This window comes from Mastigoproctus giganteus, chromosome 4 (genome assembly GCF_048544385.1).
Source record: "Mastigoproctus giganteus isolate SK-2022 chromosome 4, ASM4854438v1, whole genome shotgun sequence".
Taxonomy (NCBI): Eukaryota; Metazoa; Arthropoda; class Arachnida; order Uropygi; family Thelyphonidae; genus Mastigoproctus; species Mastigoproctus giganteus.
Window position 1 is genome coordinate 207718651 of NC_143578.1, and position 26931 is coordinate 207745581.

General features: G+C 37.0%; 1 protein-coding gene across 4 annotated transcripts in view; it reads right to left on the reverse strand.

The window, feature by feature from the left end:
• Positions 1-380: 380 nt before the first annotated feature.
• LOC150087353 (uncharacterized) overlaps positions 381-26931 on the reverse strand; it is a 521069-nt gene continuing 494518 nt past the window's right edge. For all 4 annotated transcript variants that reach the window (XM_090371151.1, XM_090371150.1, XM_090371149.1 and 1 more), the window contains 2 exons: positions 12001-12888; positions 381-1213 (listed from right to left, as the gene is read on the reverse strand). In XM_090371151.1, coding sequence (XP_090227277.1) covers positions 872-1213; positions 12001-12888 — 1230 coding nt within the window. In that variant the 3' untranslated portion in view covers positions 381-871. The remainder of the gene's footprint in view (positions 1214-12000; positions 12889-26931) is intronic.

Sequence of the window (26931 nt, forward strand, 5' to 3'; positions counted from 1 at the left end):
ACATTAACTACTTCTGACAACCACAGTGCAGCTCATATGGTAAAAGAAAACACTTGAAACCTATGTATTCAGTTATCTTTGTTCGCCATTTTGGTCCACTTTAGTCTCTAAATCACTTTAACACAACATAAAAATCTGTCTCCAAACATCAATAGAAATAATGCACTGCCATACTGACAACTGCACTGTAAAGAGTTACGGTATATGTGCTATGTTAGCTTTACACCATACAAGAATTCCATACCGCCACAAGTACTCTTGTCACTCAACCACAGTTTTAAGGTAGCCTGATACACAGGCAAAACTTGTGCTGAAGCTTAGTTATTACTTACACAAAAATTTTTAAAAAATTAAAAAAAAAAAAAAAAAAGAAAGGGAGGGGAAGGAATCTCAAGCTTGTATGGTACAGCTTGTCCTTGTTTAGTTTTTCACCCCACACCAATGTCCAAAGCAGTGTGGACTAACAAAAGGAACATCTCATCTACATGTTATTCTTATGTCCTACCTTTGGAACAGAACACTCCAACACGAGAACAGACAAATTCTCAGAACAGAAGAACCTGATACACAGCTGTTAAGTAATGCTACGAACCATTTATTAGATGCCATATCGTACTGATAGGTTTCAAACAAATACAGGATAGTGTCACATTCCAGAAAAAACATGGCAACGGAACTGCCTCTGATGACCATTACCAAAAAAGAAACAAGCCCAGGTACCTCTTGGTTGCACACAACCAAATCCACTGACCAGCAGCAGTAAAAATAAGTGAGAGTAGAACATTTATTGAAGACATTCCACTCTGAAGAAGAGGTGTTTGCTGGGTACTGGGAACAGGTGTGCAAGTTCATTTAATTCATAACTGGGAATTCATTCTTCTACCTGAGGTATAACCCCATCTTCATGGATTTCCTTATCTGCCTGATTTACTTCCTTTCCCAAGGAAGTTGAAAGATCTGGAGGTTCATTTTTTCCACTCTTTTCTTTATCATCCAATTTGTCAGCACAAGTATTGGAGACAGGACCTTTGAGATTGCAGCCATTTTGCATCCCATTCTTTTCTATTATCGATACTTCAGTAGCCAAGGCCTCATCTGCTTTGGTGACCTTGGTCTGGGCAAAGAACATGTGTGTTTGATGAACTGCTTCAGCTCTAAGTTTTGCTTGTTGAGCTGATGTTAACTGTGAGGATGACTTGTTGCTTCCAGTTTGCTGAAAGTTAAAAATTAGAATTAGTAATAATAAAACTTTCAATTTCCCTGTAACTTTTAATAGATAAGAAAAAATTAAAATTACAAATTAATATAAGAGTTGGAATAATGTTTAAAGACTATTTTAAGATCTACAGCTGCATATTGTGATCTTTCATGGCTGCAGTATATTCTATAAGTACTTAATATTCTAGAAAATTGTTATTTCAAACTGTTACAATACTAAGTTCATAATGCAAGGAACAATTAATCAGCTGGTTTTAAATAATGACAGTTAGGGTTGCCAGATGTCCGGTTTTTCCTCAATTTGTTTGTGTAAATTTTGCAACCACTGTTGCTGTTTAGGCAGGACCATATTTTGTAATCTTTATTATTCTTGTAAAATTAACTATTTCAATAATATACTCAATTATTTGGATATGAAAGCCATTTTTTCCTATATATCTTTATAAAAATTATGCAATCAGACTTAAATTATAAGTTGAAATGTACTATAATCTACCCACTTACAATAAGAACATTCCACCCACCCCCACCAAATTTTCCTTGTGGGATTCAAGCATTTTTATGAAACCATTATTGATACTAATGTGCAAAATCACAAGCTGTGGATATGTGAAACTGACAGCTATCTAGTTATTTTGAGGCCACCTGGCAACCCTAATGGTTGTAGTAGATGTGAAAAGTGTTGCACTGAAACTTGCTCATATCATTCCTTCTATATTATGCTGTTGCAAAAAAAAAAAAAAAAAAAAACATGCTTAATTTAGACATTGCATGTTTCTTTTCAAAAGGAAAAAATTGTTTCCTGTTAAGAGTTTGTAAGCAGTGTTATGGATACATGAACTTTTCTATCTTTTAAGCCTATATTCATATATGAAGAAAAGCAGAATCAGCATTTTTATTAAGTGTGTGTGTGACACATGGCCATGTTAAATGGTTCTAGGCAAAAGATTTCCACTGAAAATTCACTGATTTCTAGAATTGCATTCAGTATCTAATGAGAGAAATCCTACAGTACCTTTTATTAAGTATCAGTCATATGATGCAAGGAAGCCCATGCTTTTGCTGTACCAGGAAAATGGAAGGCGGCTGGGGGAATTGAAGGACTAGCAGCTCTGACCTCCTGCATGGCTGACTACTGCAGTTAGGCTGTCCATGCTGTTCTTGTCCACTACTTGTGTTTACCACAGACATCTAGAAGACATGTCTGAGGTGTAGACCATGTTTCCAATTTGCACTCTGAACTCCACTGAATAAATAACCAATAACAATTTTTACAGATATTCTCAGGAATACTGATGAAATGAATTTATGAGCTGGCATGTGCAACTGTTTTGCCAACCCATGCTTGACATCTTCTGAGTGTGTAACCAAACATCACAACTGCATAATAATTTCTAACTCCAACCGACAGCTTTCTTTAAAATGCAGGATTCAGGTAACCAACAGTTTTTGATTACACTAGCCAACACGGTATTTACCTCCAAGAACTTAAATGCTGTTTTTAACCAATTTATATGCGTAGATTTCGAAAATTACCATGATGGTTTCACATCACAACAGTTATTAAATATAGAGGGAGTTATGTTTTACCAAAATATGCCAATCTAGCCAGTAATATATGACACAGATTTATTTTAACAGATACATGCTAATTCTCTAACAATCCATTCTGGCCTCTGTTTTCTTGTGATAAACATAATCAGACTCCTACTTATGGTTCTTAGGTTCAAATTCCTATGCAACAATTTACAATTTGAAGAGAGCACACTTAGCATTTTTGGTGATAGGATTTTTGTAGGCTGTGCCAAGGTTTTCCAAGTATTAACTGATCGTGACCTGTTCTACATGTCACGATCAGTATCCTATTGATGAAATCTTGGTTGTAAATCTATCCTCCAAACATAAACAGCCCCTTGATAGTATGAGGGTGCAGCCCTCCTACGACTTCACAAGATGTTGACTATCAGCTATAAGTTTAGGTAGTGAGGTACATTTAATCAAACAAGATGAGTTAAATGATTTGGTTTGAGACTTGAATTTGCCGAAAGAACAAGCTGAACTGTTAGGTTCTAGGGTACTCCAGTGAAATATACTCACAGCAGAAACAAAGATTTCAGTTTTTCGAAAAAGACATGAAAAGTTTTCGAAATATTTTGCTAAGGAGGACAGTATGTGTTTTTGCAAAGACATTAATAGACTTCTGAAAGAACTATGTATCGTGCATAAGTCAGATGAATGGCATTTATTCATAGATGCCTCAAAATTTAAGTTTAAAAGCAGTTCTGCTTCATAATTGCAACAAATTTCCATCAGTTCCTGTGTTTCATTCAGGCAGACTTAAAGAAAGTCTTAAGCATTTCTAAGGTTCTACATGCTATAAAATACCAGGTTGGAACATATGCAGTGATCTTAAGGTTACTGGTTTGCTTGTTAGTTTGCAGGGGGTTCACAAAATGTTGTTTTTTATATTTATGGGACAGCCATGTGACAGAAGAAGGGACTAGAAAAAGAAGGTAACAGATTTGCATACGTAAGAAGTGTTTCGTAATTTAACATATGCCAAACTTAAGGAAGGAATTTTAGTAGGACCCCAAATTAGGAGACTGCTAAAAGACAATGTGTTTGAAACCCAGTTAAAGGATGGTTGAATTGGCAATCATTTAAGGCGGTAGTACATGGTTTTTTGGGTAATAGGAAAGAAGAAAACTATGAAATGTTGGTGTCCAATTTACTCGAGTGCTACAAAAACACAGGCTGTCTAATGTCGTTGAAAATTAATTTTCTTCATTCCCATCTCTGGGAGATGTGAGTGGTGAACAAGCGGTGTAGATATGAAATCTCTTCGACAAATGATGTCGAAGAGATTTCAAGTGATAAAGACATCAGGCCACTCGTAAATAAAGAATATGTATGAAATATTTTTTCTGAAGATAGTGATGATGATTAAAATATCCATTTCTTTAATTTTGAAATTTATACATTATGTGCAATGAAATTTATGTACAATTCCTAATCTTTATAATTTTAAGCTATGTATTTGTTAAATAGTTAGTTACATGAATTCTTGAATGAATAAAAATGTTTTTGTTGAATGTAGTTTTTATAATAATAAAAAAAACAACACTACAGAACATAACCCTACATTTTGTATGAAACTCATATAACGCGTATGAACCTCATATAACGCGTGATATTTCTGGAACCTAATATCCGCATTATATAAAGGTTACCTGTATATCCTTTTATTTTAACATTAAAATGATGCCATGTTTTGGTGTAGATGTAATAGACTTTTTATGGTGATTTTCAGAATCAGTGTGTTTTATTTCCTCCAGAATCACATATTTCCATTACAGAGGTATGACAAAAAATATTTTTTGTTGACTAGTGTTACTTTAGTTGAGTGGGGGGTTAAGACCTCCCACTATCATCTGCTCATGCTAGCTCATACAATTCTGGACACGTAATGACAAAAATAAAAATAACAAGAGAAGCTCCCCAATATAGCTAACAAATATAATTTAAAAAAAAAAAAAAAAAAAAAAAACCAGATAAAGATAAAAAACCAGCTGGAGTCTAACTATACATCCTACTTGGATGTACAGTTAAACTCCAGCATTTGGAGGTGGTGGTGGGAAAGATCTACTTTGCACAGTGGTACAGTAGCTGTTACCTAGCATGTATGCAATGATCATGCTCTGTGATCCTTGTACTTGTACCTGTTAGTAGAGGGTGTGGGGGGGGCGAAGGGAATTAGCAGATATAATACAGGATGAGAGCCTAGGTAGCACAGGTACTAACACTGTGTGCCTAGTGGAGGGTGGACCCCATCTAATAAGTGCTGAGGTCAATCAATCTATCCCCATTGTGCACATTCTGCAGTCAGTCAACTGGGATTACTGACTACAGTTTATTACCAGAAGTCTGTAATTCAGAAGTTTTCTTGATGTCATCAATTTGTCCCTTTTCAAAACTTTTGGACCATGGAACCATGGATTTGAACACGTGCCAGTGCCACTCATTAGCCACCACTTGTACTTTTCAAACTGGTAACTGAAAAGTGCTCATATTGCTTTTTTTTTTTTTTTTTTTTATCAGTTCTGATTTGCTTTTCCTTACAAAATCACCTTTAAACAGACTTGTCAGTTTGCTATTGTTCTCAAGGCTATTTACACATTTAACCAAAGACAGCCAATACATATAAACTTCAAATTTTTTTTTTTTTTTTTTTTTTTTTTCTTCTTTTACTTCCTAGGCAAATCTACTTTTCCATTTAACACTTCTTTCTAGATAGTAGTAAATGTCCACCAAATATTCATCCACAAATTAATAAGATGCCAAGGACAGGTCAGCCTATTACCAACAAGTAACTAATTGTCTCTTTTAATACTTATTACTCAGATTTTAGGTAGGCCTAAAAACTGGAGAATATAACAAGACATCATCATCAACATTTCAGTATCAAAATTTTTTGGATGCATACCAAGTTACACAATGTTGTACCTTCTGAATCACCCCACCGCTGAAACCGAGAGCAGGCTGCTTTTCACTTGATCATTTGTAGGTGTGTTTATGCATGCACGCGTGCACACACACACAGCTTTTGCCTCCACATGTAACCCGATTCCCAGGGGAATGGATTTTCATGAAATAGTATAATTTAGTTTTTTTGAATATATTTGAAGAGCCATCCCAAATTTCATTAAAACTAGCCAAATATAAACATGGCAAACATTTTTTTTTCATACAAATTTGTGTGGAAAAAAGAAATGAATAGCTTAAACGTGGTTTTAATATAATCTTGTTAGCTTTAGACAGTCTGTGCACACTTCATGAATGTGCCACCAATCACAACTCACGAATGGTGGCACTGGAGAGAGAGAGAGAGAGAGAGAGAGAGAGAGAGAGAGAGAGAGAGAGAGAGAGAGGGGGGGGGGGGGGAAGACTAAAAAAGAGTGTATAAGAGAAAACTAATAAATATTATACAGTTAAGATGCATTACGGGCTTATGCCTCAGGAAGCAAGAGAATTAGACTATATACAAGTCAGCGTTAATAAGTGAGAATAAGTAACAACAGTCTTCTCCTTTAGTGAAGTGTTACTTATTCAAAGTAGTGCAATATCATGGCAACTCCTTGTGAAGATATTCACAATATGAGATATAACTTAAACGATGCCGCCTTTGCAAAAATTTGCTAATTCAGAGTTTAGCTGTATACTAATATGATGCATTTGCACCAATTTTTGTACATATATTATACAGTTGTAATTAAACTGAATGACTAAGTTTAGAAAAGAACACCTAGTTTTATTAAGCGATCTGTACAGATATAATCTTACATAATTAATAAATAAGAATTATTTCCTTATATCACTACAGAAATTTCATTAATTTAAGAAAAAAATCGCAATGCACCAAGTACATTAACTAACTTGTTATTTGTATAAAAGGTCACCACAGCTTGGAATAGCTTGGTCACTATAGCTTGGAATAGCCTCAAATTAATGATATAAAGAGTAGGAGACCAGCAGAATTACTTAACAAGTACAGGTCAATGCTGAAAAAAGCTGAGTTAGGGTTGAATTTGAAAGTGTCTGTAATTCTGCCCAGACATGACAGGAGGGAGTATATGATGAGAGCCTTGTCTATCAATTCGGCCCTGGAGAGACTGTGCAAGACTCAAGGGGTAGAATTTAACTCAGCCTGGCCTGTGCTGGTTAACAGGAGAGACTGCTTCTACAAGGTTGGGATACACTTAAATAGAAAGGGCACAAGAATATTTGCGGATGCTATCGAGGCAGTGTTAGGTGGGTCGGAAAACTGCTAGCTTTGGGGGGGGGATACATGGACTAATAGATTAACAGTAGCCACTGGCAAAGGTGAAAGTGATTCTTGCACTGCTTCTATTGAAATGAGCAGCAGCCTGGAAAGCAAAGCAATGGGGATTTCCAGGACTGCTGGGAGTCGTAGTGAAAAAATAAATACAGGGGCTCTGTTAGGCTAACAAAGTAGAAACAGGTGCATGTATATTTACATGTACACCAATTATAGTCGAGACATCAAAGGCAGATACTGTTGGGATGTCAGAGAGATGGTGTCACAGACATAAGCAGTGCAGAATTGGAATTTGGGGAGTACAATGTGTACAGGAAGGATACACAGAACAGAAAGGGAGGGAGGAGGGGTTATGCTGTTAGTTAAGAAACAAAATCTAATGAAGTGCATCCAATTGATGTTGGTGGACAATGCAATGTTGAGTGTTTGGTGTGACATAAGCACTGGGAAAAGAAAATTGAGAGTAAGTGTGTGTTACCAGGATACTGTAGAATTTGGGTGGTCTGTTCTTGCCACTTCCAGTACAGTCCCATCCTTATGCTATCAGACTTTTTCTTTGGTTGGATTTATGAAGGATGGCCTTCCTGGCAAACACTTTTACTGATGGTGCACTACAGCCTTCAAGTACGGCTCTGGTTCAGTGGTGGGGACAATGCATAAAAGTAGTGAATGTGGAAAAAGAAATGTAAATAGAGAATTTACATACGTATCAGGCAGTTTAAATTGGCAAACTTGCAGTATTATCCAAGAAGATAAACTGAGGCATTATTTTCAAAGCCACCCTTATCAATTAGACATTACAGTCAACTTCATGTTATTTCCAAACTATCTTTAAACAAAATTTTGTGTAGCCATTCTGATGTCAGAGAGGCACAAAATGGCTTTGTTGATGATCTAGACATTGGGCAGCTCCAGTATTTTCTTCCAAAAATGAAGAGACTACAAAGGTGAACTCTGTCATTTTTTTAAAGCAGCACACCTGTTATGCTTGAATTTTACACAGAAATATTTTTACATCTGTGTAAAAATCTTGAAAATTGATATTTTCATTAAATTAAGCTGTTGCTGCAATAGCATTTTTACAAGTAAAATGCCTTTTGTTCCTGCAGTCTTTTTATTGAAGGGAACTCTCTCTCTCTCTTCAAAATTGTGGATGAATATCCATTCACTGTGGATAACAGTCAGTGCAACTCCAGTAAGTGCACTGTGCTTGAACTTTGATGGTAGAATATTTTCACTAAAATCAAATAGGTGGTAGATGACTCTCATCAACCGGTGCGATACCACCACTTTGCTTATTGGAGGCTTGAAGTGGTGGAACCAATGTTTAGTCTCCAGAGCTAAGTTCCGGTCAACCCTTCCCCACCTCTTCCATCATACAGTATGACTGATGAATTTTGAGGTTATGATGAACATCACAGCAAGATCCAATCTTCCTTACATTTTGAAGGTACAGCTCTAAAATGGTGTTAGTTAGTACACCAGACCAAACCTATTGGTAATTCTTTAGGAGGCTTCCAGATCAGCTAGTGTATAATCTTGCTACCTCTACTCTGCCAGATAGTGACTGAAGAGAGTCCGAGTAGTGTGTATGCGGGGGGGCACGTTATGTCAAGGATCTGGGTATATTCTTACCATCTGTATGCCATATCCAAAAATTTCATTACTTCATACAGCACGTCCCCTTCACTTTTTCTCACTATTGAATACACCACGAATTGTCAAACTAATAGAGTAAGCTTATCTGCGGAAAGATCTAAACCTCCCAAACACTCCCTAGTTCATTTCACAAATATACGTGGTCTCAATTCTAATCTCAACGATGTCCATTTCCACTTGCAGTCTGCCAAACCCCATGTACTTTTTCTGACAGAATCTCAGTTATCAGTTGATTCAACTACTGCTCATCTCAGTTGCCCAAATTATTCCCTGTATGATTCCTTTTGCCTGAAAGGTGGTACTTGTGCATGTGTCTGTTCCGATATTCCCTGTCAGACATTGGTAATTTGGAATCTCCTCCTTTTGATCTTCTCCGGCTTAAAATCTCTCTACTTCATTCTGTCAAATTCATCTGTTGTCTCTACCGTTCCCCCAACTCCACTAATCACTTGGAGCTCTTTGACTTCCTCTCTTTGCAACTTGAGTTTCTCCAGTCCAAACTTTTCTAAGAGTGAGGTAATTTTCCTTGGTGATTTTAATGTTCACAACTCCAGCTGGCGTCCGTTTTCTAGTCACTCCGACCCAGCTGGTTGAGATGCCAAGGCTTTTGCAATTACTAATGATCTTGCACACCTTGTTCATTTACCTACAAGAATACTGGACAATCCTAACCATACAACGAACACACTTCATCTTTTTCTCATAAACAACCCTTCTAAGTACACGATCGAAGTGAATGGTCCTTCACGCACCTCAGATCACAACTTGGTTATTGTCACTTCTCCAATGGAGCCTTTATCTCACGGCTATTCCAAACCTCGTGTTGTTTGGCATTACAAGAATCCAAAATGGGATGACCTGCGAGATGGCTTTACTTCTTTTCCTTGGTCGGATTACTGTTTCAAAATGTTTTGACTTCTAATGTCAGTGTTTACTCAGATCGTGTCAGTGAAATTATTCTTGTAGGAATGGAATTCTTTATCCCACAATCAACTTTAAAATCTCTGCCTTTACCTAAACCTTGGTTTTCCAATAAATGTGCTAAGGCTGTTCAAGAGAAGAAAGTTGCATATCGTAATTGGCTTGTTTCCAATTCTTCAGTTTCATTTTCTACCTACACCAAAGCTCGCAACGATTGTAAAGCAGTTATTAACCAGTCCAAACTAGATTTTTGAACAGGCTAAGAGTAGAAAACTTGCTTCTTGCCCTAATGGTAGCCAAGCATTCTGGTCTCTAGCCAAAGTTATTGGCCGCAACTTTTGCCCATCTTTGCTCCCACCTCTGTCAAAACCAGATGGTTCTGTTGTCACTTCAGCCAAGGATAAAGTTGACCTGTTAGCATCCCTTTTCCTTCCAACTCATGTATTAATGATCTTGGTAAAACACCTCCACCATTCCCAACACACTCCATTTAATGTCTCCTGTGGTCTTCAGTCAAAAGGATGTCAGAAGGATCTTGACGAATCTTGATGCTAAAAAAGCTCCAGGTACCGATGGTATTTCTCCACTTGTTCTCAAAACCTGTGCTCCTGTACTTACTGCTATTCTTTGCTGCCGTTTCTCACTTTCTTATTCCAAAGGTGTTTTTCCTTCTGCTTGGAAATTTGCTCATATCCAGACAGTTCCTAAAAAGGGTGACAAATCCATCCCATCCAATTATTGTCTCACTGCAATTACTTCTACTCTTTCTAACGTAATGGAAAAATCAATTAACCGCCAATTCTTAAACTACCTAGAAACCTTCTGTCCGATCAACGATAGTCAGTATGGATGCCACCAGTGTCGATCCACTGGTGATATTCTGGCTTATACATTACCCATTTATGGACCAATTCAATTGAAAAGTTCGGTGAAACACAAGAAGTTGCTCTTGACATCTCAAAGGCTTTCAATTGTGTTTGGCATAAAGGTCTTCTAAACAAGCTTCCATCTTATGGTTTGGCAACTGTTTTTTGTAATTGGTTATCCAGTTTTCTCTCTGATCACTCATCGAGGGTAATGGTAGATGTCTCCCTCTGTCCTCTAACTTCTCCTGGTGTCCCCCAAGGTTCAGTTCTTTCCCCCCACTCCTTTCATCTTGTATATTAATGTTCTCCTTCCATTGACTGGAAATCCTATCCATAATTTTGCCAATGATAACACATTGCATTCCACTTTCCATTTTGAGAAACCTTGCCCTGCTCAATCAGCTTCAACTTCTCGAAAATCTGCTACCAATTCCTTAAATGCCGATCTCCAGGTAATTCTCTAGTGGGGCAAAGACAACTTAGTTGATTTCAATCCTTCTAAAACTCAGTCTTGTCTTATATCTCACAAAAAGGATTCTTCTGCCCCTATGCTTATCTTTGGTGACACTCCGATTTCTAGGTAAAATGATATATCTCTTTTGAGGATTACCCTGACTTCTAATCTCTCTTGGCACAAGCACATTACAAATATTGCTTCCTCTGCATCTAAAAAACTTGGTTTTCTCTTCTACTCACGGTGTTACTTTTCTTCCAAACAGCTGTTCACTCTGTGCAAATCACAAATCTGCCCTACCATGGAATATTGTTCCCGCATCTGGGGCAGCACCCCCAAAACCTCTCTCAGGCTTCTAGATTCCATTCAGAATAGGGCAGTTAGGTAAATTAATGACTCCTCTCTAACAGTCTCTCCACTCGCTGTCTCATAGACATACTGTTTCTGCTGCGTGCCTTTTCTACAGATACTTCCATGGGCATTGTTCTTCTGAATTGGCTTCTTTAATTTTCCGCTCTCTCTTTCGAAACAGTCCGAACATGTGCCGCCACCAGCCATTTAGTGTCCAACTTCAAACTTACAGAACCAATTTTTCATCTTGCTCGTTTATTCATTCAACTACCGTTTTCTGGAACAACCTTCCTTCCTGCATACGTTTTTCCTGAAAATTTCAGTCTACAGAAGTTCAAGTTTAACATCAACAAATATCTTCTTTCGTCCTCTCAACCTCCAACCCAAGCACAGTATCAAGTACTATAGGTTCGAATACCTCTCGTGTTTGGGTTTTCATAAAGAAAAAAAAAAACTTGCTTTTATCAGAATCTAATTCAAATGGGTGCACTACGTACACCTGAAGTTAAGTTTCTTAAACCATTCAAATGCAAAGAATTTCTTCTTTTTTGTACTATAACTTCCGCTTTATTAAATTTTAATTCTTCATAGGCACTGGTGAAGCATAAGCAAAGATTTCGTTAAATAAATACACAATGAAACAAAAACTTAAAAAAATAAAATAAAATAAAAAAATAAAATAAAAAAATACTTACTTGTGTGCGCCCGATTTTCTGCGATTGTTGCTGTTGACTACTAGCAGTAGTTGTGGTAGCAGTAGATGTATGTCCACCAGGTCTCTGAATGGGTGAGGGATAATGCATACTACCTGCTGTAGTTCCATGTTGAGACTGGTGAGGGCTATTTCTAACAATAGCTGGAAACATCACCTGTGGTCTTACACCAGGAGACTGGACATGACTGAACTTCTGCTGGCTAAAATAGTAATGTTGCTGGGCTTGAGTTAGGGCATACTGAGATCCTTTACCTGAAGTTGAAGTTGTAAGCCTAGCACCACCTGAAGCACTACTTTGCTGGGCCACCTTTCCAACTACTCCAGGACTTGATATCTGTGGAACAGCAACAACAGATCCAGAATTAACTGTTGTTGTTGTTGTGGTGGTATTTCCAAGTGCAAACACTCCTCCACTTCGACTTGATGAAGCAGTGTCCATTGTTGGAGAGCGCGAATTTGACCTCAATGAAGTTGAAGATTCTACACTAGGACCAATACTATTCATAACAGTGCTAGCTTTGAATTGATGACCACCAAAATTACGAAAGTTCTGATTCACAGCAGATGGTGGAATAATGTTCATTGCAGACTGTGAGCCATATCCTTGTTGGGAAGGAAACTGTTGCATTGGAGAACCAGGAGCTGCAGGAGGCTGATGGTAAAAGCTAGCTGCTGTTTGACCTTGGGCAGAGGAAGAATAGTATGATGTAGTAGGTCCTGGCTGAACTGGCTGAAGGCTATGAAGACCTTGAAGATGGTGGTTTGGGGGGCCAGCAGGAGTAGGAGCTGGTCCGGGTGTAGGTCTTGTCTGAACTAACTGTGAACCCAATAAATGAGATGTTGCCAAATTCTGCTGTGCATTAAGAACCTAAATGAAAGAAGGAAATATATAAAAAGAACACAACAGCTTATGGTAATGACACTTTGATATTACTATTCTTATTATAATTTAACCAGAAATAAATTAGCTGTACATTTAAATAAAAATGCTGGCCATAAAAAAAAAAAAAAAAATTCACTTATTTGGAAATTGTACGCAAGTTGAACCCACTACTGAACACTCCCATTTTGTAATAAGTGGTATACAAATCATTTTCCAAATCTCAGTTTTGAAGCTTAAACAAAACCACATATGAAAACTTTCAAGATCTTTACAATAGCACATTTTCACACCCCAAGCTTATGATGGTTACAAAAAATATCTGTCAAAGAATTTTTCACATTGTTCAGCAATTATATACCTTATGGTAAAATAGTCTTCAGCAGCAACAGTTAGATTAAAAACATCAGTGGTGTTTCTAATCATTACAGCTCTAAGCACTCTTATTTGCAAAAACAATTTATGAAAACCAAACATTCTATACATAATACTGAATTTTTAGTAGGACATCATTTGCCTGTTTAATTCTTATTTCCAGGTTAATAAGCACTATAGAAATTAAGGACCCATAAGTATTGTAAAAATAAAATATTTTTATAATGGTAATGGTTATTTTTTTTTAAATTCTTAATACAAGTAGTGATTATACAAGCTCAATTTTCAGAAGTTCATAAGTTTATTCAACATTTCTCGACCATCCTAGGTCAATACAGCTATGTACTGTAAAAAATAAAATCTTATTCATAAAAGCAATTTTTGAATAAATTTTTAAAAATTAGATTGTTTTGCTGATTGTTCCATCTCATTTTTTTTACTCAGTCAGAGATATTTTCAGCAAACGTTTCAAGTCATTACAGCTATATGGAATCTTATTTGCAAAAGCAATTCTTCAAGGCCTCAAATCAGTTCATCCTGCACATACCTTTGTTACAAACATAGTACAGTCGGTCCTCGTATAACACGTGTTTGCATTACACGAATTCGATCATACACGATTTATAAATAGGGGAACGTTATCTTATATAACACGAACCGAATTCGCTTATACACGATTCGCCTTTGTGTTTACAAGAAATGGCAGTCGAACGCGGAATCACCCAACTGAACGCAACACGATAGGAATGAAGAAGATTCTAAAAATGTATTTATGTGTTTTATATCAGTAAAGGGGAAACACATTTCACCATAATAACGTAAAAACCAACACAATTCCAGTTATCGATATAATAGCAAATGCAATTAGATGGAGTTTACTACCAGTTTATAACAGATTTCGCTAGCAGAAACGCAACTGTAAATTGTTTTTATTGTTTTATGGTAGTAACCCCCAGAAATGTGCTTTAGTAAAATGTGAGGTGTTAATAGTGTATCTCGGCCTTTACTGTGTTGTTTATTCAGTTGCTACACGCGCGCAGCTTTGTTTATGTGTATCAAGCGTGCCTCCTCGTTTTGTAATTGTGCTTTATTCCCTAAAAATGAGTAAAATACTTAAAAGGTGTGAAAAGGAAGCGTCCTGGCGAAGACACTGCAGATTCAGAGAAAAAAAAAAGCAATATCGATAAACAGAGGCGGACTGGATCAAAAATTCTTAACCGGGAAAATTTATAGTGGCCTCATACTACGGTTTATGGCCAAAATCACACCGGCCCCCGGCCCACCGTGGTTCCCCCCGTAAGGCTTCTGTCCACCTCTGTCGATAGAGAAAAAATATGAAATTGTGAAACGCTTTGAGCGAAATGAAAGGCCATGTGATATTGCACGTGCTATACACCTAAATCAGGCAACGCCGAGAATCACAAAGAATGCAGAGAAAATAAAAACAACTCAGTGTAATTAAAATCCATTAGATTAAGACACAAGAATTGGAAGAGATGGAACGGCTGTCATCTGTTTGGATAGAAAATCAAACAAAAAGCAAGTTTGCTTACGATAGAAGCAAAAGCATTAGCAATATTTTATTACGACTTACGTATTATAATTTATACAGTACTTACGTATTATAAAATACGTAAGTATTTTATTACGACTATTTTATTTAATATAATAATTTTTTTACGAATAAAATACGTATTTTATTCTTAAAAAATACTTTTTTAGTATTAAAAAATACTAAAAATACTTTATTATAATATAATATTTTTATTACGTATTTTAATCGTTAAAAAATACTTACGTATTTTATAACGATTAAAATTGCCCGATTATTTATTGTGTTTGGTAATGTTTTGGTTCCAAATGTGTGTTCAATCTTGGGTGGTTGGCACCTAACCCTACTTTTCCCATAGGGCCTGTTGTTTTTATTGCACGATTTTGCATTGCACGAGGATTTCTAGGAACGCAACTATTGTGCTATACGAGGACAGACTGTACCTCATAGCTTATAACTCACATTTCTTTCGATAATTCTTTTGTAATCTGAACGAATCGCAGTCTTCAGATCACACACTCTCTCCTGCAGGTCTATATCTTTCATAAAAGTGGTATCTCGAAGCTTCAATGCAATATTCAAGGTGTGTGGTCTAAGTAGTCCTTTGTATAATTACTTCTATCTTTACTGGCTAAGTTCCTACATTATATATATATATATATATATATAAAATGTAGGTTCATGGGGTTCTGTGCATGACATATATATATATATATATATATATATATATATATATATATATATATATATATATGTCATGCACAGAACCTCATGAACTGTCTAAGGAGACTATACATCATCAAGATTGTACACTACTCTAGAATTACTGCTACCTGGATAAGTAACTAATAACACCACTCTGATGGTTTCAATGTTTGTAAACTAATAGCAGTTTAACTTTTTTTTATATACTGATTTCAGAAATGTTATATCATATTTTTTCACAAATCACTGAGTTCACATCAAGAGTTATACTATTTAATGTATTAAGTTAGGAGTAAATGCTAGGAATTTGTAAACAATATTCACATGTTGGCAACACTGCCTTCAATCATTTCTTACTTGACCTTCAGAGTTTCATTCAGCAGTGTTTTTCAGAGTGAGCTCAGTTTATTTTTGGAGGTAATCGTATCAAACAACCCAAACTTATTTTTGTTATACTTATAGAAGTTATATAGTCCTCAAGCAAAGAAAAGATACTACAAATTTGTAAAAAATGTGCACTGTTCTTATTTTGGAATGAAACTCTGTGACCTTGAGTAGCTCTTGGAAACAAATATCAAAAGGACGATTGGCAGTCTGATGGGCGTTGTACAAACTTTCCCATTGTGGCACAAAAACAATTGGCAACGTAGGATGGTCTGGCAGGGATTTCAGTTTTAAACCATATTAAAGAGACAACTGCTTACATTGAAGCAATAACAGTGGTTCTTTTGCTTCAACGTATAGGCTCTGAACAGGAGCCTATATGTTCAAAATGCTCCAGTACCGTGACCCTTATTACTGATCCTTGCGATACTCCCTCCTCTTGACAAAATGGGCGAGAGATTGAGGATCCTACACGAACCTGGAAAGACTGCTTGGCTAGAAAGTTTTTAATAAAAATGGGGAGTGCCCTTAAGACCAAGGTCGTGCATATCTTTTAAGATGCCAAATCTACAAGTTTTCATATGCTTTTCTCCATGTCGAAAAATACTGACACCAAATGTTTGGTTTTAGGAAAGCATCCTGGATGGATGTTTCCAGTCTAATAAGATGGTCCAGAGTGGACCTGTTTCTGCAGAAGTTGCACTGAATGTTGGAGAGAAGGTGGTTTGATTCTAAATACCACATTAAATGAAAATTAACCATTCTCTCCACAATTTCGTACAGACAGCTGGTCAGAGAAATAGGACGATAATTAGCAAGGATTTTAAGATTCTTTCCTAGGTTTGCAAAGGCAAGAACAATTGCCATGCGCCAGGCATCCAGAAACTGCTCTTCGGTATAGATTTTGCTATATAAAAGGAGGACACGATCCATAGATGTTTGTGAAACGTGCTTAATCATTTCATAATGGATGCCATATGGTCCAACAGCACTTGCTTTAGAAAGTGAGAGAGCTCTTTCTAATTCCTGCATAGTGAATGGTTCATTTATAGCAACAAAGGCCCTTTAGCGTGAAATTTACTGCCCTTTTTTTTTCTCTTTTATATTTCAGGACCAGAAACTCTGGAGAATAGGAAGATATCCCAGAGATGTTTGAAAATGTTTCCCAAAGAGGGCTATTGCAGTTGGCTCTGCAATTTTTTTTTTTTTTTTTTTTTTTTTTTGATTTGGTAGTTGTTGGCGCATCGGCTTCTGTGGCCATATTGCACCTCCCAAGGTTTTTTTGCAGTACTTTGATCCAAGCCCGAGGCGGGAATTGAACCCGCAACCTTTGGGTTGTCGGGCAGGTACTTTACCCACTCGGCTAGCCCGGTCGGCTGGCTCTGCAATAGTGCATCCATTATAGTCTAGGATCGATGAGGGGTGAGATGTATATTTCGCCTTAATTTTCCAGATTTTAACCCAGACCACCTTAGCGCTGGTAGACTGGGCAATAAATGACAAAACAGATCCGCGATTCCTTCTGATTCTGATGGCAAGTGTAACGTGATTTGGCTCATGCGCGTTTAAAGGCTATAAGGTTGGCCATGGTGGGATACCAGTGGGAACCGGACAGATGTTTTTGGGATTGCAATTGCAGCTGCATGGATGATTCTGCAAACTGATTGCACAATTACCCCCAGGTCCTTTTGATTCTCCACTACTGAGTGTAGTATCACCCAGTTGGTAAATTACTCTGGGGTTACTGCTACTGATTTGCAGTACTTTACATTTGTCAATGTTAAACTTCAATTGCCACCTCTCAGCCCATCTGCTCAACTTTTGCAGTAGTGTACTATCATCACTGTCATTAACAATGCCAACCTTCGTATAGTCCTGATATATCTTCATCAATATCATTGATAAATAAAGAAAACAATAATGGGCCCAACACCAAACCGTGGGGTACTCCACTCATAACATTAGTCCATGAAGAGCAGTGTCCATTGATTACCACTCTGTCTTCTCCCACTCAACCATCCTTTTATCCATTAATGTCATACTGCTCCAATTTGTACAGTAGTCTTCCATATGCAACATTATCAAAAGCTTTCCTAAAATCAAAGTATATGATATCAAAATTATTTTCTGCATCCAGTTCCTTTGTGACCACATCCCAATCAAATTTGTTAGACAAAACTTCCTCTTAACAAACCCATGCTGTGTCTAAACCATAACTGCAGTCTTGTGTAGATGATCCTGCATTGCTTCTTTTACTAGTGACTCCATTATTTTCCGTAGAACAAAAGTTAACTAACAGGTCTGTAATTACTCACGTCACCCTTTGTGAATTGGGGACACATTTGCACATCTCCAGTCCATAGGGACCTACCCTGAGTTCAAGGAAGCTTTCATAATTATGGCTAAGGGTTTGCTTACTTCCTTTAATATAACTGGATAGATCCATTCACTCTAGGTGCCTTTCTTATGTTCAATTTCAATAATTTCTCCTCCACTTTGCTCTCAGTTATTACAAAATTATTTTGCTCTCTGCCAGAGATTGATAAGCTTCTGGCCTCCACTTTCATACAGATTTCCTCATGTGCGAATGTAGATACAAAATACTCATTCAGTTTGTCAGCTACCTCACCAGGTTCATCAACAATCGAATCGTTGATGTCAAATGGACCAATCTGATTCATCCCCTTCCTTTTAGAGTTTATATAAGTAAAGTGTTTACTGTTTATCTTTGCATCCTTTTTTTTTTTTTTTTTTTTATGTAAACCCCAAACACGAGAGGTATTAGAACCTATAGCATTTAGTACCGTGCTTGGGTTGGAGGCTGAGAAGATGAAAAAAGATATTTGTTGACATTGGACTTGAACTTCTGTAGACTGTAATTTTCAGGAAATACGTATGAAGGAAGGTTGTTCCAGAAAACGGCAGCTGAATGAATAAACGAGGAAGATGAAAAGTTGGTTCTTTGAGTTTGAAGTTGGACAGTAAATGGATGTTGGCTGGTGGCGGCACGTGTTCGGACTGTTTTGAAAGAAAGAACGGGAATTATAGAAGTCAATTCAGAAGAACAGTGCCCATGGAAGTATCTGTAGAAGAGGCAAAAACAGTAAGTCTATGAGACAGCAAGTGGAGAGACTGTTAGAGATGAATCATTAATTAACCTAACTGCCCTCTTCTGAATGGAATCAAGAAGCCTGAGAGAGTTTTTAGGGGCACCACCCCAGATGTGGGAACAATATTCCATGGCAGGGTGGATTTGCGATTTATACAGAGTGAGCAGCTGTTTGGAAGAAAAGAAATGCCGAGAGAGAAAGAGAAAACCAAGTTTTTTAGATGCAGAGGAAGCAATATATTTGTATTGTGCTTGTGCCAAGAGAGATTAGAAGTCAGGGTAATCCCCAAAAGAGATATATCATTTTGCCTAGAAATCGGAGTGTCACTAAAGATAAGCATAGGAGCAGAAGAATCCTTTTTGTGAGATATAAGATTCAGTTTTAGAAGGGTTGAAATCAACTAAGTTGTCTTTGCCCAAATGGAGAATTACTTGAAGATCGGCATTTAAGGAATTGGTAGCAAAATTTCGAGAAGTTGAAGCTGATTGACCAGGGTAAGGTTTCTCAAAATGGAAAGTGGAATGCAATGTGCTATCATCGGCAAAACTATGGATAGAATTTCCAGTCAATGGAAGAAGGTCATTAATATACAAGAGGAAAAGAGTGGGGGAAAGAACTGACCCTTGGGGGATGCCGGCATTAGCAAAGAAGTTAGAAGACAGAGAGCCATCTACCATCACCCTCAGTGAGCGATCAGAGAGAAAACTGGATAACCAATTACTAAAAACAGTTGGCAAACCATAAGATGGAAGCTTGTTTAGAAGACCTTTATGCCAAACACGATCGAAAGCCTTTGAGATGTCAAGAGCAACTACTTGTGTTTCACTGAACCTTTCCCTTGAATTGATCTATAAATGGGTAACATAAGCCAGAATATGACGAGTGGATCGACACTGACAGAATCCACAATGGCAATCGTTGATCAGATGGAAGGTTTCTAGGTAGTTTAAGAGTTGGCGGTTAATTGATTTCTCCATTACTCTTTCTAAAGTAGAATTAACTGCAATGAGACGATAAATGGATGGGATGGATTTGTCACCCTTTTTAGGAACTGTCTGGATATGAGCAAATTTCCAAGCAGAAGGTAAAACACCGTTGGAATAAGAAAGTTGAAAAAGCCGGTAAAGAATAGCAGCAAGTTCAGAAGCACAGGTTTTGAGAACAAGTGGAGAAATACCATCGGGACCTGGAGCTTTCTTAGGATCAAGATTTGTCAAATTCCTTCTGACATCCTTTTGACGGAAGACCACAGGAGGCATTGAATGGAGCGTGTTGGGAATGATGGGAGGTGTTTTACCAAGATCATTAATACATGAGTTGGAAGAAAAATTGGATGCTAGCAGGTCAGCTTTATCCTTGGCTGAAGTGACAACAGAACCACCTGGTTTGGACAGAGGTGGGAGCAGAGATGGGCAAAAGTTGCGGCCAATAGCTTTGGCAAGAGACCAGAATGCTCGGCTACCATTAGGGCAAGAAGCAAGTTTTCTACTCTTAGCCCATTCAAACTCTAGTTTAGACTGATTAATAACTGCTTTACAATTGTTGCAAGCTTTGGTCTAGGCAGAAAATGAAACTAAAGAATTAGAAACAAGCCAATTACGACGATATACAACATTTGAACAGCCTTAGCACATTTATTGGAAAAACAAGGTTTAGATAAAGGACGAGATTTTAAAGTGGAGTTTGGGATAAAGGATTCCATTCCTGCAAGAATAATTTCACTGATATGATCTGAGCAAACGTTGACATCAGAAGTTTTGAAACAGTAATCGGACCAAGGAAAAGAAGAAAAATATCTTGCAGGTCATCCCATTTTGCTTTCTTGTAATGCCAAACAACACGAGGTTGGGAATAGCCATGAGATAAAGGCTCCATTGGAGAAGGGACAATCACCAAATTGTGATCTGAAGTGCCTAAAGGACCTCTCACTTTGACCGTGTAATTAGAAGGGTTGTTTGTGAGAAAAAGATCAAGCGAGTTGGCTGTATGATTAGGATTGTCCGGTATTCTTGTATGTAAATGAACAATCTGTGCAAGGTCATTAGTAATTGGAAAAGTCTCAGCATCTCGACCAGCTGGGTCGGTGTGATTAGAAAACAGACGCCAGCTGGAGTTGCGAACATTAAAATCGCCAAGGAAAATTACCTCACTGTTAGGAAAGTTGGACTGGAGAAAGTCAAGTTGCAAGGAGAGGAAGTCAAAGAGCTCCAAGTGATTAGTGGAGTTGGGAGAACGGTAGAGACAACAGATGAATTTGACACAATGAGGTAGAGAGATTTTAAGCCAGAGAAGATCAAAGAGAGGAGATTCCAAATTGGCAAGTCTCTGACAGGAAATATCAGAACAGACATATGCACAAGTATCACCTTTAAGGAGAAAGGAATCATACAGTGAATAATTTAGGCAACTGAGATGAGCAGTAGTTGAATCAACTGATAACTGAGATTCTGTCAGAAAAAGTACATGGGGTTGGGCTGACTGCAAGTGGAAATGGACATCATTGAGATTAGGATTGAGACCACATATATTTGTGAAATGAATTAGGAAGCGCTTGGGAGGTTTAGATCTTTTCGCAGATAAGCTTGCTCTATTAGTTTGACAATTCATGGTGTATTCAATAGTAAGAAAAATTAGGTGGGACATGTTATATGAAGTAATGAAATTTTTGGATATGGCGTACACATGGTAAGAATATTCCCAGATCCTTGACATACCATGGCCTCGTCAATGCCCCTACTTGTTTGCCAACCTCAAACCTTTGCCAAATATTTCTCGTAATCTGGCTTTGCTTGCCTAATGTGCTTTGTGACTTGATTACAGACTATCCTATATAGGCATCTGTGTCTCATGATAATTTATATGCATTCCATGCATTTTTCTTCTCTGCCATGAGTCTCATTAGTTCATCTGTCATCCATTTAGGCCTAAACCTTTGACAGTATTTCTTAGTTGGCTTTCTTAGATGGGTCATACAAATACCTTTTATTGACATTTACAGTTGAAAAAAGCTCAAATTCCAGGGACCATTAAAGTATCAGACTGCTGTAAAATAAGTGATATAATGATCTCAGATAAGAGCTTTTAGAAAAGCTGGTATTTATTCAGTTGTAATTAAACAGGCTGCATACAAGTGTATCACACCATAAAAAATGTTGGCTCAGATTGCAGCAGTTCATAAAGGTGGAATTTTTGTAGTAGAGACGTTCGCAGAGCCTATGGATATGAATGCCACTCCGGATTTTGAATAGATCCAAGCACCGCATGACTTCATTAAAGAGAAGCCATGCCTGACCAATCTGGTAAATCACTACCATGTAGTCAAATTAAACAGTTGGATGCAGATAACTATTTTAACATTATATATCAAGAATTTAATTAAACATTTGACAGGTTTATCGCTCATAGAAATATAAGGTGGCAGCACCGGTAAAATCCTATGCTGGAATGCAGGCTGGCCCAGTGTAACAAGTAGGTCCTTCAGGGATTGGCATTGGTCTCCTATTTCTTATTTTCATAAATGATATTGACGAGGGTATTTAGGGTAAGATGTCAAAGTTGGTTAATGATTTGATGGTGGGAAGGACAGTTAACAATTGAAGCTAGGCCATGTTGCTTCAAAAAAGACCTTCAGTTGCATATATGGTTTGAAAAATGTCAACCGAAGTTTAATGCTTCTAAATATAAGCTGCATTGGGGGAAGAGAAATCCTAGAGTCATGTCAAAAGTGGTTAAAGACAAAAAAAAAAATAAATAAATAAATAAAACTCATTAAATGTTATGATTTAGTATTATATGAAATTTGGTGCATGAAATTAAAGGACATGTGGTGTCCTGATTCTATGATTTATAGAGTCTTTATTAGTAGGGAGAAGGACTGCAGATTTTTCAATCAGACTTTTAAGGAGAAGATCTGAAAGGATCAAGTAAAATGAATGAGGAAAAGACTGTTCTCCCTCATGGATGAGACAGGACATACAAAATCTATTTTATTTGATTTTCTGTTATCATTTTATTTATTTTTGGGCTGATGCAGAAAAGGTTTGCTTCATTGCATCATTCAGCCTTACTCATACTAAGAAAGACTGAATAACCATCCTCATTTTGTGACGAACAATGAAAATCCAAATAAGACTGCATTGTGTAGAGATAGGGGGTTAAGGGTAGAAGAAAAGAAGCTTGGTACTGTGAGTTTTGTTCTATAAAACCACACACTATATTGATAAGTAGTCAACATTTAATGTCTGAAGCATTTTTAAAATGTTTTACCTTGCTGTTTTACATAATAATTCATGTAAACTCAAATAATTTTTGAAGAGCACATTTTCAGTTGTTTTTGTTAGAGATGGACGGTAAGGGGAAGGCAGCAGAAATAAAGCTGCACTGAAAAGGGTTGCACGAAGTTAATTAACAGCTGTAATGTATTAATGACTTCAAAAATCAACAAAGTTCCAGCTATCAAGCATAAATGTTACATGATAATCTAATGAAACATTAGATAACAAATAAATACCCTTCTTGTACCAAATAAGCAATATCTGTTCTCCCCGGCTGAAAACCTAACTCACATTTGGAGTTAAGAGGCACTATCCTTGGCTTGCCTAAAGAGTGATTGTCATTGCAAAATGTAATTTAAAAATATTGGAGCATACTTTTATTGCTCTAAAACAGAACTATGTAAAATGTGGCCCATATTCCCCTCAGTGAGTCGGGAATTGAAGTGAGAACTGTCTTCCTTTCAGTTACATCTTGGGTAAATATTCAAAAATAGGTATATAAAATTTGAATTTTCAAACTGTATTACAAAATAGAAAAGGCTGTAGAGTTAGATTTCAATGCAAGTATGAAATAATCTATACACATTTGTGTCCACTTTTTGTCTTAGGGATAGAGTGGTCCCTTCAGCGACAATGACTGGTTTTCAGCCTTCAGATGTTTAGACTTATGCTGAAATTACAAAATACAACCATTATTCAGTCAACAACATAAACAGCTAAAGTTGTTTTGATGCAAGATATTGCAAATACATGGTGGATATCATCAAAATATCCCAAGACATCAAAAATGTCTTGTTTTGTGCTGTTCTTCTTGCTGTTGACAATTCTGCAGCACTGAAAATATTTGGTGATATGTACTTTACTACACCACTAATTGGCCGTGACTGACAGATTTTGGAAAATATTCCAGTCAGCTCAATCTATCCCTCACTATGATAACTTTGATGAATGACAAGGCTTCCCATTATAGAGGATAGATGTATCACCTTGTATAGAAGGACCACCTTGTATGATTTATCTATTCTGGCATGTTTCATGTTGTGTAATTGATCAACCTGACAGCAGTAGTATCACTAAATAATGTATAGAACTTGACATGCCCATCCATTTTTCTTTTAGCCCCCCACCCCCATAATTTCTGAAAGAAACTTAGTGTGTTTTATCTTTTTGTCCAAGTTTTCAGATGATACGAAGGTTAGCAGGGTGAATAATGACAGTATGCTACTACAACAGGATCTAGAAAACTTAGGCTGATGGGAGAAGAAATGGCAACTGAAGTTTAGCATTGACAAATGAAAATTACTGCATATGGGTAGCAGTAATCCCAGAGTATGGTACCAACTGTGTGGTACTACACTCACACATAATTGTTCAGTCGGCTGGCAGGAGAGCTCATGGGAATTTTTCCAAAGATAGTACAGGAATTTTGCTAGAAGGGATAAGGAGGTGATTATCCATTGTATAAGGCAATAGTCAGGTCATGTCTTGAGTACAGAGAAAGGCACCAAGATTAGTGAGCAGAACAAAACAGTGCTCTTACCAGGAAAGGCTTCAATTTTACAAATTGCAGCATCCAGAGCCTAGACATGTGCAAGGTGATCTGGTTGAGGTGTTTAAGGCTTTGAATGGATCAAGCAAACTCAATGCTGATGGGATTCTTCCTTTTGCTTAGACCACACACTTGGGGGGGGGGGGGTTCACATTGGGAAGGACACTTGCAGAATAGTTGTGCAGAAGTTTGGCCTTTGGCTAGTTGATGGCTGGAACAAACTTCCACAGGTTGTGGAAGTTGAAAGTTTAAATAAATTGAAGAAAGAACTAGATAAACTATTGTAGCAAATGAATAAGTGAAATGGGAGTGTTGGTTGTTTTTGGCTGATGCTGTATAAGCTTTCTAAATATTAATTTTTTCTTATTTTGACTCATTGAAAACTAGAAGTATGGATGTGTCAATTGCTTGCAATGTGTTATGCTCAAAAATACTGACAACATCCCTAGCACATTTACTGGAAATCACGGTTTAGGGTGGAATGTTAAAGGATTTCATCCCTTCAAAAATACAGTCTGTCCTCGTATAGCACGATAGTTGCGTTCCTAGAAAACCTCGTGCAATGCAAAATCGTGCAATATAAACAACAGGCTCTATGGGAAAAGTAGGGTTAGGTGCCGACCACCCAAGATTGAACACACATTTGGAACCAAAACATTACCAAACACAAATAATCGGGTAATTTTAATCGTTATAAAATACTTACGTATTTTATAACGATTAAAATACGTAATAAAAATAATATATTATAATGAAGTATTTTTAGTATTTTTTAATACTAAAAAAAAGTATTTTTTACGAATAAAATACGTATTTTATTCGTAAAAAAATTATTATATTAAATAAAATAGTCGTAATAAAATATTGCTAATACTTTTGCTTCTATTGTAAGCAAACTTGTTTTTTGTTTGATTTTCTATCCAAACAGATGACAGCCGTTCCATCTCTTCCAATTCTTGTGTCTTAATCTAATGATTTTAATTACACTTTGAGTTGTTCCCGCTATGAAAGTTGTTTTTATTTTCTCTGCATTCTTTGTAATTCTCCGCGTTGCCTCATTTAGGTCTGTAGCACGTGCAATATCACATGGTCTTTCATTTCGCTCAAAATTTCATATTTTTTCAAATTTCAAAGTTTCACAATTTCATATTTTTTCTCTATCGACAGAAGCGGAATGGCCATAAGCCTTACCCGGGAAATCCCTGTGGGCCGGAGGCCGGTGTGATTTTGGCCATAAACCGTAGTATGAGGCCACTATAAATTTTCCCGGGTAAGAATTTTTGACCCAGTCCGCCTCTGTTTATCGATATTGCTTCTTTTTTTTTTTCTCTCTGAATCTGCAGTGTCTTAGCCAGGACGCTTCCTTTTCACACCTTTTAAGTATTTTAAAATTACACACGAGGTATTTTAAAATTGCACAATTACAAACGAGGTGGCACGCTTGATACACATAAACAAAGCTGCGCGCGTGTAGCAACTGAATAAACAACACCGTAAAGGCCGAGATACACTATTAACACCTCACATTTTACTAAAGCACATTTCTGGGGGTTACTACCATAAAACAATAAAAACAATTTCCAGTTGCGTTTCTGCTAGTGCAATCTGTTATAAACTGGTAGTAAACTCCATCTAATTGCATTTGCGATTATATCGATAGCTAGAATTGTGTTGGTTTTTACGTTATTATGGTGAAATGTGTTTCCCCTTCACTGATATAAAACACATAAATACATTTTCAGAATCTTCTTCGTTCCTATCATGTTGCGTTCAGTTGGGGTGATTCCGCATTCGACTGCAATTTCTTGTAAACACAAAGGCGAATCGTGTATAAGCGAATTCGGTTCGTGTTATATAAGATAACGTTCCCCTATTTATAAATCGTGTATGATCGAATTCGTGTAATGCAAACACGTGTTATACGAGGACTGACTGTAATTTATAATGACCACAGGACAGGAGATCCAATGAAGAAGAAACCATCAGATTTCTAATCCCAGTTATAGAGGACAACTACTAGTATATTCTGAAGGGCTGTTCGTGATGTTGCATTAAAATAAAACATTGCATAAGTAAACGAAC